We start from the raw sequence: 16,837 nt of genomic DNA, 5'->3' as shown, positions 1-16,837 counted from the left end.
AAACCGAATCAATAGGGACTTCTACCTGTGTTCTTCAGTGAATCTCACGAACATATTAGTCCCTCAACCAAGTTTATCGTCAATACTCTAAAACCAATTACGGATGGCACTAGATAAATACGAACAATATAAATTTCTTCAATTAATCTGAAGATTGATTGAAGAATGAACTAACACACAAGCAAATGAGCAAGTGTATATAAACGCGACTTGAGAGATTCTTAGTATGAAATTGGGTAATAGAAAGGGCGAGGAAGATAGGTATATAATAGGAGTGAATACTGAAGAAACAAGTGCGCATGCAGTTTCAATGCTAAGTGCCCTCTGAATCTAAATACTAAAGGCTAGTTTCAGATGTGGATAAATGATAATGACGAGCTAAATGAATAGGAATGAATAAATTAAGTTGATGATAAGCTAAGTTGTAGGGGAACAACATATGGTTGCGTGCTGGATTGTTGGCAGAATCCCAACATACACTACAGAAAGCAATCCACCACAAGTGACATGTACCAGTCACAGTCAGAACTAAACGAGCCAATTCCTCTAATCTCCCTTCCGATCTATGGCAGAAGTGTAGATATCCCTCGTCGAATCTTCCTTCTTACAAACAAAAGCAAATGAAGGGTAAATAGACTGAGCCGCCAAATACTAAGAATGCACTCACAAATGACGATCCAACCTGCAGAATCAACATTGGCAAACAAACACGGCATCAAAACAACAAACTAATTTTTTTAATGTGGTTACGAAAATAATTAATCAGAGCAACTTTAATGGGGCGATCCATTTTGTCTGCCTGCGTCCGTTTGGGTCGGCGCGGACAAAAATGGAGGCCCAACGCGGCGACGCAAACGCAAATCGCGTTCGTCTGGCGTCCGCGCGGACCCACTTCTGGCCCAAAATTGCGCCTGGAATGCGTCGGCGCGGACGCAAAGAAGACGCGCCGCGTGTCTTCTCGTCGTCCGCCGTGTCCCCACCTGTAGGCCACACAACCGCCACCGGTCGTCTTATTTATGACGATCACCGACAGCGGGCCCACTTGTCAGCCTCAGGAAACGTCCTTTTTTAAGCACGCGTGCGGCGGGGGGCCAGCCTCATCCACTTCTCCCGTCCACATCTGGCCCCCCACCACTTGCTTGCTTCCTCGCCGGCGACAGGAAATCCTAGGACGCCATGGGCATCTTCGGCAACAATGGCAAGGGCAAGAGCAAGGGCACTCCCGACGCCTCGTCCTCCCGTGCTCCCCCTCCCTCTCCACCGCCGGCGCGTTTCTGCCCTGAACGCCGGTGCCTGCACATCCCGGTGCACCAAGCACGGTGGCACTAGGTGAAGGAAATATGCCCTAGAGGCAATAATAAAGTTATTATTTATTTCCTTATTTCATGATAAATGTTTATTATTCATGCTAAAATTGTATTAACCGGAAACATAATACATGTGTGAATACATAGACAAACATAGTGTCACTAGTATGCCTCTACTTGACTAGCTCGTTAATCAAAGATGGTTAAGTTTCCTAACCATAGACATGAGTTGTCATTTGATTAACGGGATCACATCATTAGGAGAATGATGTGATTAACTTGACCCATTCCGTTAGCCTAGCACTTGATCGTTTAGTATATTGCTATTGCTTTCTTCATGACTTATACATGTTCCTGTAACTATGAGATTATGCAACTCTCGTTTACCGGAGGAACACTTTGGGTACTACCAAACGTCACAACGTAACTGGGTGATTATAAAGGAGTACTACAGGTGTCTCCGAAGGTACATGTTGAGTTGGCGTATTTCGAGATTAGGTTTTGTCACTCCGATTGTCGGAGAGGTATCTCTGGGCCCTCTCGGTAATGTACATGACTATAAGCCTTGCAAGCAATGTAGCTAATGAGTTAGTTACGGAATGATGCATTACGTAACGAGTAAAGAGACTTGCCGGTAACGAGATTGAACTAGGTATTGGATACCGACGATCAAATCTCAGGCAAGTAACATACCGATGACAAAGGGAACAAAGTATGTTGTTATGCGGTTTGACCGATAAAGATCTTCGTAGAATATGTAGGAACCAATATGAGCATCCAGGTTCCGCTATTGGTTATTGACCGAGAATAGTTCTAGGTCATGTCTAGATAGTTCTTGAACCCATAGGGTCCGCACGCTTAAGGTTTCGATGACAGTTATATTATGAGTTTATGAGTTTTGATGTACCGAAGGAGTTCGGAGTCCCAGATGAGATCGGGGACATGACGAAGAGTCTCGAAATGGTCGAGACGTAAAGAGCGATATATTGGACGACTATATTCGGAGTTCGGAAAGGTTCCGAGTGATTCGGGTATTTTTCATAGTACCGGGGAGTTACGGGAGTACGGGGAAGAGTATTGGGCCTTAATGGGCCTTAGTGGGAAGGAGCCAGGAGGTGGCGCGCGCCCCTCCCAAGCCCAGTCTGAATTGGACAAAGCGTTTGGGGCGCGGCCCCCCTCTCCCTTCCTTCTCCACTTCCTTCCTTTCCCCCCTTCTCCTAGTTTGACTAGGAAAGAAGGAGTCCTACTCCCGGTGGGAGTAGGACTCCCCTTGGCGCGCCCTCCTCCTAGGGCCGGCCTCCTCCTCCCTTGCTCCTTTATATACGGGGGCAGGGGGGCACCCCATGACACACAAGTTGATCTACGGATCGTTTCTTAGCCATGTGCGGTGCCCCCCTCCACCATATTCCATCTCGGTTATATCGTCGCGGAGTTTAGGCGAAGCCCTGTGCCGGTAGAGCATCATCATCGTCACCACACCGTCGTGCTGATGGAACTCATCCCCGACACTTTGCTGGATCGGAGTCCGGGGATCGTCATCGAGCTGAACGTGTGCTGAACTCGAAGGTGCCGTACGTTCGGTACTTGGATCGGTCGGATCGTGAAGACGTACGACTACATCAACCGCGTTGTCATAACGCTTCCGCTTACGGTCTACGAGGGTACGTGGACAACACTCTCCCCTCTCGTTGCTATGCCATCACCATGATCATGCGTGTACGTAGGTATTTTTTTGAAATTACTATGTTCCCCAACAGTGGCATCCGAGCCAGGTTTTATGCGTAGATGTCATATGCACGAGTAGAACACAAGTGAGTTGTGGGCGATACAAGTCATACTGCTTACCAGCATGTCATACTTTGGTTCGGCGGTATTGTGAGATGAAGCGGCCCGGACCGACATTACGCGTACGCTTACGCGAGACTGGTTTCACCGTTACGAGCACTTGTGCTTAAAGGTGGCTGGCGGGTGTCTGTCTCTCTCACTTTAGCTGAATCGAGTGTGGTTACGCCCGGTCCTTGCGAAGGTTAAAACAACACTAACTTGACGAACTATCGTTGTGGTTTTGATGCGTAGGTAAGAACGGTTCTTGCTAAGCCCGTAGCAGCCACGTAAAACTTGCAACAACAAAGTAGAGGACGTCTAACTTGTTTTTGCAGGGCATGTTGTGATGTGATATGGTCAAGACGTGATGCTATATTTTATTGTATGAGATGATCATGTTTTGTAACCGAAGTTATCGGCAACTGGCAGGAGCCATATGGTTGTCGCTTTATTGTATGAAATGCAAATGCCCTGTAATTGCTTTACTTTATCACTAAGCGGTAGCGATAGTCGTAGAAGCAATAGATGGCGTAAACGACAACGATGCTACGATGGAGATCAAGGTGCCGTGCCGGTGACGATGGTGATCACGACGGTGCTTCGGAGATGGAGATCACAAGCACAAGATGATGATGGCCATATCATATCACTTATATTGATTGCATGTGATGTTTATCCTTTATGCATCTTATCTTGCTTTGATTGACGGTAGCATTTTAAGATGATCTCTCACTAAAAATTATCAAGAAGTGTTCTCCCTGAGTATGCACCGTTGCCAAAGTTTGTCGTGCCCAGACACCACGTGATGATCGGGTGTGATAAGCTCTACGTCCATCTACAACGGGCGCAAGCCAGTTTTGCACACGCAGAATACTCAGGTTAAACTTGACGAGCCTAGCATATGCAGATATGGCCTCGGAACACGGAGACCGAAAGGTCGAGCGTGAATCATATAGTAGATATGATCAACATAGTGATGTTCACCATTGAAAACTACTCCATCTCACGTGATGATCGGTTATGGTTTAGTTGATTTGGATCACGTGATCACTTAGATGACTCGAGAGATGTCTGTCTAAGTGGGAGTTCTTAAGTAATATGATTAATTGAACTTTAATTTATCATGAACTTAGTCCTGGTAGTATTTTGCAAATTATGTTGTAGATCAATAGCTTGCGTTGTTGCTTTCCTATGTTTATTTTTGATATGTTCCTAGAGAAAATTATGTTGAAAGATGTTAGTAGCAATGATACGGATTGGATCCGTGATATGAGGTTTGTCCTCATTGCTGCATAGAAGAATTATGTCCTTAATGCCCCGCTAGGTGACAGACCTATTGCAGGAGTAGATGCAGACGTTATGAACGTTTGGATAGCTCAATATGATGACTACTTAATAGTTTTGTGCACCATGCTTTATGGCTTAGAATCGGGACTTCAAAGACGTTTTGAATGTCATGGACCATATGAGATGTTCCAGGAGTTGAAGTTAATATTTCAAGCAAATACCTGAGTTGAGAGATATGAAGTCTCCAACAAGTTCTATAGCTAAAAGATGGAGGAGAATCGCTCAACTAGTGAGCATGTGCTCAGATTGTCTGGGTACTACAATCGCTTGAATCAAGTGGGAGTTAATCTTCCAGATAAGATAGTGATTGACAGAATTCTCTAGTCACCACCACCAAGTTAGTAGAACTTCGTGATGAACTATAATATGCAAGGGATGATGAAAACAATTCCCAAGCTCTTCGTGATGCAAAAATCGGCGAAGGTAGAAATCAAAGAAAAACATCAAAGTGTTGATGATTGACAAGACCACTAGTTTCAAGAGAAGGGCAAAGGGAAAGAAAGGGAACTTCAAGTAGAATGACAAGCAAGTTTTCACTCCCATGAAGAAGACCAAAGCTAGACCAAAGCGTGAAACTGAGTGCTTACACTGCAAAGAAAGTGGTCACTGGAAGCGGAAATGCCCTGAATATTTGGTGGATAAGAAGGATGGCAAAGTGAACAAGGTATATTTGATATACAGGTTATTGATGTGTGCCTTACTAGTGTTTATAGTAGCCCCTGAGTATTTGATACTTGTTCAGTTGCTAAGGTTAGTAACTCGAAACAGGAGTTACAGAATAAACTGAGACTAGTTGAAGGGGAAGTGATGATGAGTGTTGGAAGTAGTTCCAAGATTGATATGATCATCATCACACTCTCCCTACACTTTTGAGATTTGTGTAGAACCTAAATAAATGTTATTTGGCGTTTGCGTTGAGCATGAATATGATTTGATCATGTTTATTGCGATACGGTTATTCATTTAAAGTCAGAGAATAATTGTTGTTCTGTTTACATGAATAAAACCTTCAATGGTCATACACCCAATGAAAATAGTTTGTTGGATCTCGATCGTAGTGATACACATATTCATAATATTGATGCCAAAAGATGCAAAGTTAATAATGATAGTGCAACTTATTTGTGGCACCACCGTTTGGGTCATATCGGTGTAAAGCGCATGAAGAAACTCCATAAAGATGGATTTTCGGAATCACTTGGTTATGAATCATTTGATGCTTGCGAACCGTGCCTTTGGGCGAGATGACTAAAACTCCGTTCTTCGGAACAATGGAACGAGCAACAAACTTGTTGGAAATAATACATACTGATGTATGCAGACCAATGAGTATCAAGGCTCGTGGCGGGTATCGTTATTTTCTGACCTTCACAGATGATTTGAGCAGATATGGGTATGTCTACTTGATGAAACATAAGTCTGAAATAGTTGAAAGGTTCAAAGAATTTCAGAGTGAAGTGGAAAATCATCGTAACAAGAAAATAAAGTTTCCGCGATCTGATCGTGGAGATGAATATTTGAGTTACGAGTTTGGTCTTCAATTAAAACAATGTGGAATAGTTTCACAGCTCACGCCACCTGGAACACCACAACATTATGGTGTGTCCAAACATCATAATCGTACTTTACTAGATATGGTGCGATCTATGATGTCTCTTATCGGTTTACCACTATCGTTTTGGGGTTATGCATTAGAGACAGTTGCATTCACTTTAAATAGGGCACCATCAAAATCCGTTGAGACGACGCCTTATGAACTGTGGTTTGGTAAGAAACCAAAATTGTCGTTTCTTAAAAGTTTGGGGCTGCGATGCTTATGTGAAAAAGTTTCAACCTGATAAGCTCGAACCCAAATCGGAGAAGTGCGTCTTCATAGAATACCCAAAGGAAATTGTTGGGTACACCTTCTATCATAGATCCGAAGGCAAAACATTGGTTGCTAAGAATGGATCCTTTCTAGAGAAGGAGTTTCTCTCGAAAGAAGTGAGTGGGAGGAAAGTAGAACTTGATGAGGTAATTGTACCTTCTCCCTTATTGGAAAGTAGTTCATCACAGAAATCAGTTCCAGTGATTCCTACACCAATTAGTGAGGAAGTTAATGATGATGATCATGAAACTTCAAATCAAGTTGCTACCAAACCTCGTAGGTCTTCCAGAGTAAGATCCGCACCAGAGTGGTACGGTAATCCTATTCTGGAAGTCATGTTACTAGACCATGATGAACCTACGAACTATGAGGAAGCGATGATGAGCCCAGATTCCGCAAAATGGCTTGAGGCCATGAGATCTGAGATAAGATCCATGTATGAAAACAAAGTATGGACTTTGATTGACTTGCCCAATGATCGGCGAGACATTGAGATTAAATGGATCTTCAAGAGGAAGACGTACGCTGATAGTGTTACTATCTACAAAGCTAGAATTGTCATAAAAGGTTTTCGACAAGTTCAAGGTGTTGACTACGATGAGAGTTTTTCACTCGTATCTATGCTTAAGTCTGTCTGAATCATGTTAGCAATTGCCGCATTTTATGAAATCTGGCAAATGGATAAACAAAACTGTATTCCTTAATGGTTTTCTTAAAGAAGAGTTGTATATGATGCAACCAGAAGGTTTTGTCAATCCTAAAGGTGCTAACAAATTGTGCAAGCTCCAGCGATCCATCTATGAACTGGTGCAAGCATCTCAGAGTTGGAATATACGCTTTGATAAGTTGATCAAAGCATATAGTATTATACAGACTTGCGGTGAAGCCTGTATTTACAAGAAAGTGAGTGGGAGATCTGTAGCATTTTTGATACTATATGTAGATGACATATTGTTGATCAGAAATGATATAGAATTTCTGGATAGCATAAAGGGATACTTGAATAAAAGTTTTTCAATGAAAGACCTCGGTGAAGCTGCTTACACATTGAGCATCAAGATCTATATAGATAGATCAAGACGCTTGATAAGATTTTTTAATGAGTACATACCTTGATAAAATTTGAAATAGTTCAAAATAGAACAGTCAAAGAAGGAGTTCTTGCCTGTGATGCAAATATGTGAAGTTGAGTAAGACTCAAGACCCGACCATGGCAGAAAATAGAAAGAGAATGAAAAGTCATTCCCTATGCCTCAGTCATAGGTTCTATAAGGTATGCTATGCTATGTACCAGACCTATTGTATACCTTGCTCTTTATTTGGCAAGGGAGTACAATAGCGATCTAGGAGTAGATCACTGGACATTGGTCAAAATTATCCTTAGTGGAATAAGGATATGTTTCTCGATTATGGAGGTGACAAAAGGTTCGTCGTAAAGGATTACGTCAATACAAGTTTTGGCACTGATCCAGATGACTCTAAGTATCGATCTGGATACATATTGAAAGTGGGAGCAATCAGCTAGAGTAGCTCCGTGCAGAGCATTGTAGACATAGAATATTTGCAAAATACATACGGCTCTGAATGTGACAGGCCCGTTGACTAAGCTTCTCTCACGAGCAAAACATGATCACACCTTAGTACTCTTTGGGTGTTAATCACATAGCGATGTGAACTAGATTATTGACTCTAGTAAAGCCTTTGGGTGTTGGTCACATGACAATGTGAACTATGGGTGTTAATCATATACAGATATGAATATTGGTGTTAAATCACATGGTGATGTGAACTAGATTATTGACTCTAGTGCAAGTGGGAGACTGAAGGAAATATGCTCTAGAGGCAATAATAAAGTTATTATTTATTTTCTTATTTCATGATAAATGTTTATTATTCATGCTAGAATTGTATTATCCGGAAACATAAATACATGTGTGAATACATAGACAAACATAGTGTCACTAGTATGCCTCTACTTGACTAGCTCGTTAATCAAAGATGGTTAAGTTTCCTAACCATAGACATGAGTTGTCATTTGATTAACGGGATCACATCATTAGGAGAATGATGTGATTGACTTGACCCATTCCGTTAGCCTAGCACTTGATCGTTTAGTATATTGCTATTGCTTTCTTCATGACTTATACATGTTCCTGTAACTATGAGATTATGCAACTCCCATTTACCGGAGGAACACTTTGGGTACTACCAAACGTCACAACGTAACTGGGTGATTATAAAGGAGTACTACAGGTGTCTCCGAAGGTACATGTTGGGTTGGCGTATTTCGAGATTAGGTTTTGTCACTCCGATTGTCGGAGAGGTATCTCTGGGCCCTCTCGGTAATGCACATCACTATAAGCCTTGCAAGCAATGTAGCTAATGAGTTAGTTACAGAATGATGCATTACGTAACGAGTAAAGAGACTTGCCGGTAACGAGATTGAACTAGGTATTGGATACCGACGATCAAATCTCGGGCAAGTAACATACCGATGACAAAGGGAACAAAGTATGTTGTTATGCGGTTTGACCGATAAAGATCTTCGTAGAATATGTAGGAACCAATATGAGCATCCAGGTTCCGCTATTGGTTATTGACCGAGAATAGTTCTAGGTCATGTCTACATAGTTCTCGAACCCGTAGGGTTCGCACGCTTAAGGTTTTAATGACAGTTATATTATGAGTTTATGAGTTTTGATGTACTGAAGGAGTTCGGAGTCCCGGATGAGATCGGGGACATGACGAAGAGTCTCGAAATGGTAGAGACGTAAAGAGCGATATATTGGACGACTATATTCGGAGTTCGAAAAGGTTCCGAGTGATTCAGGTATTTTTCATAGTATCGGGGAGTTACGGGAGTACGGGGAAGAGTATTGGGCCTTAATGGACCTTAGTGGGAAGGAGCCAGGAGGTGGCGCGCGCCCCTCCCAAGCCCAGTCCGAATTGGACAAAGGGTTTGGGGCGCGGCCCCCCTCTCCCTTCCTTCTCCACTTCCCTCCTTTCCCCCTTCTCCTAGTTGGACTAGGAAAGAAGGAGTCTTATTCCCGGTGGGAGTAGGACTCCCCTTGTCGCGCCCTCCTCCTAGGACCGGCCTCCTCCTCCCTTGCTCCTTTATATACGGGGGCAGGGGGCACCCCATGACACACAAGTTGATCTACGGATCGTTCCTTAGCCGTGTGCGGTGCCCCCCTCCACCATATTCCACCTCGGTTATATCGTCGCGGAGTTTAGGCGAAGCCCTGCGCCGGTAGAGCATCATCATCGTCACCACGCTGTCGTGCTGACGGAACTCATCCCCGACACTTTGCTAGATCGGAGTCCGGGGATCGTCATCGAGCTGAACATGTGCTGAACTTGGAGGTGCCGTACGTTCGGTACTTGGATCGGTCGGATCGTGAAGACGTACGACTACATCAACCGCGTTGTCATAACGCTTCCGCTTACGGTCTACGAGGGTACGTGGACAACACTCTCCCCTCTCGTTGCTATGCCATCACCATGATCTTGCGTGTACGTAGGAATTTTTTTGAAATTACTACGTTCCCCAACACTGGGAGTACAGGCAGCCCCTCCCCTACCCCGATGTGAAGCTGCCGCACCATTGGCACTTGGATCCCCAGCGGATCCCGGTGCCGGCGGTTCCGCGGAGCCATTGGGCGCAAGACGACGAGATGCGCCGGCGCCGCGCGCAGCTCAGGCCGGAGCTGCATCGGCTGTCCGAGTACGCCGCCGACTCTCCTAATTGGGAGGCTTGGTTCGCCCTCGAACACGAGGAGCAACGATGCTTGGGTGTCGACGCCGTCCCATCGCCGTTCCCACCGCCGCCCCCGCAGGTACAGCCGGAGGATGAGGAGGCAGAGGCGGAGTACCAGGCCGCCCTCGAGGAGGCCCTGCATCAGGGGCTGGAGGCTAGCCGCCTCGAGGAGGACGCGCCCTGGGATGGGCTGGAGCAAGCCCTCGCCCTGTCGGCGGCGGGGGACTCCGTCCACTCCCCGCTGTTCATGCCGCCACCGCCACCGTCGCCGCCCATCCAGCCCAAGCCGGAGCCAAAGCCGATGCGGAAGCGCTCCCCGCCTCCACCCACTTGGCCGGAGGAGGCCTACTCATGGACAGGCCAGTACCGCGAGTGGGTGAGCACGCCCCCCGTCCACTTCGCCGTGACGCCAGAGCAGGAGGCCGCCCACCTCGAGCGCTGGAAGGCGCACTGGCTTCGCCAGGAGCAGGCCGACGGCGAGCAGCAGATGCGCTACGAGGCCATGCTCCAGCGCGATGCGGAGGCGCTCCAGCTCGAGGAGGAGGAGGAGGAGCACGCGCGGCTAGCCGCAATGCCGCCGTCCCAGCAGACGCCGGAGGAGGCTGCCCTGGCAGCGTACCAGGCGGCGTTCGGGTAGGCAGGCCCTGCTCGTCTTCATCGACCTCACCGCCGATGGCGACGACGGCGTCAACGCCAAGGGCAAGGGCAAGGCCGATGACATCTAGGGCAGGGTGCGAGGCGGCAGAAGGCGGGCGCAGACTTTTTTAATGTTTTAATTAATGTTTAATTATGTTTAAGTGGACTTTGGCCGGCGTTTGACCGGCCACTTATGTTTAATTATGTCTATTTTAAGTTTATTTCGTGTGACCATTTTTTTTGCATGTCAGCACATTTGGATCGCCTCCTGTTGGACGGCCAAGCCGACCCATACGGACGCGCATGTCCGTCTGGCCAATCCAAACGGACGAAAAACGGACAAAAACGATGTCCGTTTGGATTGGCCCGTTGGAGTTGCTCTTAGTTTTTAGCATTCATCCAGTATTGACATGAGACACTTCTTTAGAAGAAGAAAAAAGAGTATAACAAACACAAACTGCGCGAAATGAAATTGGAAATGGGGATCAAAAGAGGGATAACCGATCGGGAACCAGTTCAGTAACATCTTTCATCTATCTCACCCCTCGGACAGGCTCCACCTTCCCACTGCCACAACACGTAAATATAGATAGCTTTTTCGGCGCCCAGGCTCATCTGCACCGGTCCAGAAAAAAATCATAAAAAATTTATTTTTTTTTATAAAAATTCCAATCTTTTTTCCATGGTAGACAATTTATCACGTGAGGTCCTCTCAAATTTTTAGCTCATTTGAACTACTGAGAAGCTCTCAGCAAAAAAGACAAATCAGGTCAGTACAATGCATAAACAGTAAGCATTTTTACAGACCCCAAATTTGTCTTTTTTGCCGAGAGCTGCTCATATGTCCAAATGGTTTGAAAATTGAAGCGTACCTCACGCATCAAATTATCTACCACATACAAAAAAATTAATTTTTTTGAATTTTTCTAGTATTTGTTTTGATTTTTTTCATAAGGGGGGGGGGGTGCAGCTGAGACTGGGCTCAGAAGTGAATTACTGTAGCATTTAGGCAGAAAAATAAAGACAGACGGATTGGGAGAGAACATGAAGGACATGAGCACACGTAATGTTGACGGCGGGAGAGGAAGAATAAGCGTCTGTCTCTGTCACCGCCGAGTGACGGGTGCCTGAGGTTGCTGGCGCCTCCGGCCGTACGCTGCAGTGGCCACCATCCTGGACTGAGGCGGGGATGGAGCTCGCATCAATTTGGCAGAGGGAAAAGAAAAGAAGAAGCTCCGGTCGCCGCCGGGGATGAGCCCAACGGGTGAAGGCTGATGGCGAGCCCGGCGGGAGAGCTCTTCCGACCTCCTCCCCGTACCACCCTTTCTCCTACCTCCTGCCGTTGTAGGACAGCACGACTCCCTCCTCACAGCGCTCACCGGTGTCCATGGAGCAAACCCCTGCCGCTCACGTGCACGTCCGTGGACGAGTATGAGGCGAACGATCTCGACTCGGAACGTATGGGCCTTCCAACCCGAGTCGATTTCTTCAGGCCGGGCCTTCAAAAGGGGGGCTGACCCCCAGGTACCCTCTTCACCACAACACGAAGCCCTCGACATCCAACGAGAGTAGTAATCCACGAGAGACGCAGCGAATTGACCAAAGAGAGTTGAACGCGATGGCGAGCGTGGCGGCGTCGAAGAAGGCGGCGAACCGGCTGGTGGTGGAGGAGGCCACCACCAACGACGACAACTCCGTGTGCACCCTCCACCCCGCCACCATGGAGAAGCTCTCCATATTCAAAGGCGACATCGTGCTGCTCAAGGGCAAGCGCCGCCACAACACGGTCTGCATGGCACTGCCCGACGACACCTGCGAGAGGCACAAGCTCAGGATCAACAAGGTGGCCCGCTCCAACCTGCGAGTGCGCATCGCCGACGTCGTGTCGGTGCACCTGTGCCACGACGCCAAGTTCGGCAGACGCGTGCACATCCTCCCCTTGGACGACACCGTCGAGGGCATCGCGGGGAACCTCTTCGACGCCTACCTCAAGCCCTACTTCGTGGACGCCTACCGCCCGGTCCACAAGGGTGACCTCTTCCTCGTGCGTGGCGGCATGCGGAGCGTCGAGTTCAAGGTCATGGAGATCGACCCCGCGGTGGACTACTGCGTCGTGGCGCCCGACACGAAGATATTCTGCGAGGGCGAGCCGGTCAAGCGGGAGGACGAGGAGAGGCTCGACGGCGTCGGCTACGACGACGTGGGTGGCATGGGGAAACCGCTAACTCTGATCAGGGAGCTCGTCGAGCTGCCGCTCAGGCATCCGCAGATCTTCAAGAGCATTGGCGTCAAGCCTCCCAAGGGTATCCTCCTCTACGGCCCTCCCGGGTCGGGCAAGACGCTGATCGCCCGCGCGGTCGCCAACGAGACCGGGGCCTTCTTCTTCCTCATCAACGACCCGGAGATAATGTCCAAGATGGCCGGAGAGAGCGAGAGCAACCTGAGGAAGGCCTTCGAAGAAGCCAAGAAGAACGCGCCCTCCATCATATTCATCGACGAGATCGACTCCATTGCTCCGAACAGGGAGAAGACTCACGGCGAGGTCGAGAGGCGCATCGTCTCCCAGCTGCTGACACTGATGGATGGCATGAAGGCCCGCGCGCATGTCATCGTCATGGGCGCCACGAATCGCCCCAATAGCATCGACCCTGCCTTGAGGCGCTTCGGGAGGTTCGATCGCGAGATCGACATTGGCGTGCCGGACGAGGTCGGGCGTCTCGAAGTGCTTCGCATCCACACCAAAAACATGAAGCTGGACGAGGACGTCAACCTAGAGGTGGTTGCCAAGGATACGCACGGCTACGTCGGCACCGACTTGGCCGCGCTCTGCACCGAGGCGGCGCTGCAGTGCATCAGGGAGAAGATGGACGTGATCGACTTAGAGGACGACACCATCGACGCCGAGATCTTGAACTCCATGGCCGTCACCAATGACCACCTTAAGACGACTCTCGTCGGCACGAACCCGTCCGCGCTACGTGAGACCGTCGTGGAGGTGCCCAACGTCAGCTGGAACGATATCGGCGGCCTCGACGGCGTCAAGAGGGAGCTGCAAGAGACCGTCCAGTACCCGGTTGAGCACCCAGAGAAATTCGAGAAGTTCGGCATGTCGCCGTCCAAGGGCGTCCTCTTCTACGGGCCACCAGGATGCGGCAAGACCTTGCTGGCGAAGGCGATCGCCAACGAGTGCCAGGCCAACTTCATCAGCATCAAAGGGCCAGAGCTGCTCACCATGTGGTTCGGTGAGAGCGAGGCCAACGTGCGCGAGATCTTTGACAAGGCGCGTCAGTCTGCGCCGTGCGTGCTGTTCTTTGACGAGCTTGACTCCATCGCAACCCAAAGGGGCGGCAGAGTGGGCGACGCCGGTGGTGCGGCGGACAGGGTCCTGAACCAGCTACTCACCGAGATGGACGGCATGAACGCCAAGAAGACGGTCTTCATCATCGGCGCCACCAATAGGCCGGACATTATTGACTCGGCATTACTCCGTCCTGGCCGCCTGGACCAGCTCATCTACATCCCCTTGCCGGACGAGGCCTCGCGGCACCAGATCTTCAAGGCCTGCCTCAGGAAGTCTCCCGTGGCCAAGGACGTCGACCTCGATGCTCTCGCAAGGTTCACCGCCGGCTTTAGCGGTGCCGACATCACGGAAATCTGCCAGAGGGCATGCAAGTACGCGATCAGAGAAGACATTGAAAAGGACATGGAGAGGCAGAGGATGGGGAAAGACACCATGGAGGTGGACGGCGGGCAGGAAGAGGATGAGGTGGCTGAGATAAAGGCGGCTCACTTCGAGCAGTCGATGAAGTACGCGAGAAGGAGCGTGAGCGACACCGACATCAGAAAGTACCAAGCCTTCGCGCAGACGCTGCAGCAGTCTAGGGGGTTCGGTACGGAGTTCCGCTTCCCGGCGCAGCCACAGGCAGCAGAAGCTGCTGCCGACACCACCGCGGCAGCTGATGAGGATGAAGATGATCTGTACAAGTGATCTAGTAACCATTGTTAGAAAATGAAGTGCCAAAATATTATAGGCTATGTTTTTGTTCTGTTTCCTCTCGTCCATCACTCTTTACATGTATATATAATTTTCGTTTGTAAGAATTTACATACATCATAGAAATAATAAGCTCCTTGTTATGCTTTCCTAGACTCTGAAAACTAGCCTAAGCGTTAACTGAATATTAATACGTAGAAAAGTACTAGAACACTATTATAGACTCTGTTTTTATTCTGCTTCCTCTTTGTTGATCACTTTATATTGTTGATTCCCTTCATTCACGTATATAATTTTCGTTTGTAAGAACTAGGAACTTACATCATATAAATACAGTTCGTGAAAAGAATCTCCTTCTTGTGGCAAAGAAAGCGTACATGATTTCGTCTTATTTTCCTGTTAACTGAACCGCCCATCTGCTCCTGCACAAGATTTGAAAGATCCTCTGTTATTTTCGTTTCTCTGACACTTATACGCTTGAATATTTTACTTTTTCCTCTAAAAGAATATTTTACTTAATTGAGTACAGACAGTCTAGAACAGATAAGTCAAGGAAAAGAGTGGCCTTATTAATTTCTGATTAATATAACGGCCACGAAACAATTGCATGATAACTTTTCTTATTGAATTTTAAAGAATGAAGGAAATTATTTCTTGCAGTGCTTGTGGATCCCAAAAGTCTTAGTTGCACAAAGTTCTTTGCTAGTGTATATCCACAATGTGCAAAAAAGGTTGTCTCCAACAGCTGCGCAACGCGCGGCGCGCTTAAAACTGGTTTGCGGCACGCCCATCGTCAGGTTTGATGTGGCGCACAGCGCTGGCTCCAGCAGCCGTGCTAAAATACAGCGAATGCAGCGCGCGCGAGCAGCTGGCGCAATGTCATTTTGGACACAAAATAAATTTCACACATCACAAAACAAAGACATGGCATATAATTTAAATCACAAACAAGTTGATGACCAAAAGTTCATGCCTACAAGTTCAAATTCATGCCCACAACATCATTCAACCAAGTTCAAAATGCAAACCAAGTTTATGACACAAACGAAAGGCACAACAATCAAGCCTCGTCCTCGTCTTCATCCTCATCTTCCTCCGATTCATCCGACTCCTCCGAAGATGATTCTTCCTCCTCCTCTTCATTGTTGCGCGCCGCATCCTCATCACGTGAAGCATTCTTCAGCCCCGCCGCATTTGGGAGCTTCGAAAGGGGGGCACATGGTACGGCGGGCGCCGGCGTGACGCCACCCACCACCGAGGTCATCCGCGGCGGCATGAAGAGGCCGCGCACGATGCCAGTGCTCGGAGGAACTTCGGCGGGGGCGAAGCCAAAGCTCCCCGCGCTAGGGTTTGCGGCGGCGGCGGCGGAGTGGTCGCGGCTGTAGGAAGGGGTGAGGGGGGTGCCGGCACGGACGTCCATCGGGACAGTTCGCCGGCGACGGCGCGTGCGGGGCAAGGTGGCGCGACGAAGAGAGTACGGCACGAGCGCTCGAGTGTGCCGCGCGCGGAAGTGGGCGCACCAAATACACAGCGTGCGATGGCGATTCGAACCGCACGTCTAACTCTATACGCCGCGCGCGCTTATTGCGCGTCCGCCGGAGCCACTCTACCGCTTGCGCGTGCTAAAAAGGCCAAATTTACGGCACGGCGGTCATTTTGCACGCTGTTGGAGATGCTCTAAGCAAGAAAGTACCCCTAAGGGCAGCAAAACTATCCAATGGAACCTGGGTCTATGCATACCCACATTAAAATATATTTAAAAATAGCAAAAAAGAGTTAAACAATTGTAAAAGTTTTTTGTAACTGATATGGTCTAGTGTCATACCCACGTGTAAAGTTTCGTGAATAAATGACTTTCCATTTTTTTGTGCGAGAGAAAACAAAATTGGTTATATATAAAAATTATTCCTCTAGTTTTTTGAAAGTTGCAACTTTATATTCTTTTGCCTAGAAGAACACCAAAGCCATTTCTTCATGAAACTTCATGCATGAGTAGAACACTCAACCATGTTCGCCAGAAAAAAAGTTTCACAAATGTATGATTTGTAATAGATTTTTTAGAACTATACGCGTTTGCAGGTGCGCCTAGAACCATGCCCCCATAA

At 47.9% G+C, this 16,837-nt stretch overlaps 1 protein-coding gene across 1 annotated transcript; it reads left to right on the top strand.

Moving 5' to 3' along the window:
- Nucleotides 1–12,356: 12,356 nt before the first annotated feature.
- Nucleotides 12,357–14,726, top strand: LOC119307109 (cell division cycle protein 48 homolog). Its single transcript, XM_037583208.1, has one exon. It carries the CDS (start codon nucleotides 12,357–12,359, stop codon nucleotides 14,724–14,726), a length of 2,370 nt encoding a protein of 789 aa, XP_037439105.1.
- Nucleotides 14,727–16,837: the final 2,111 nt, after the last annotated feature.

The sequence above is a fragment of the Triticum dicoccoides genome, chromosome 1B (genome assembly GCF_002162155.2).
Source record: "Triticum dicoccoides isolate Atlit2015 ecotype Zavitan chromosome 1B, WEW_v2.0, whole genome shotgun sequence".
Classification (NCBI taxonomy): domain Eukaryota; kingdom Viridiplantae; phylum Streptophyta; class Magnoliopsida; order Poales; family Poaceae; genus Triticum; species Triticum dicoccoides.
This window is presented reverse-complemented; position numbering and strand designations above follow the sequence as displayed.

What these genes read in the sequence shown, in the direction of transcription:
- LOC119307109 (XM_037583208.1), top strand. Translation starts at nt 12,357, where the DNA reads ATGGCGAGCGTGGCGGCGTCGAAGAAGGCGGCGAACCGGCTGGTGGTG.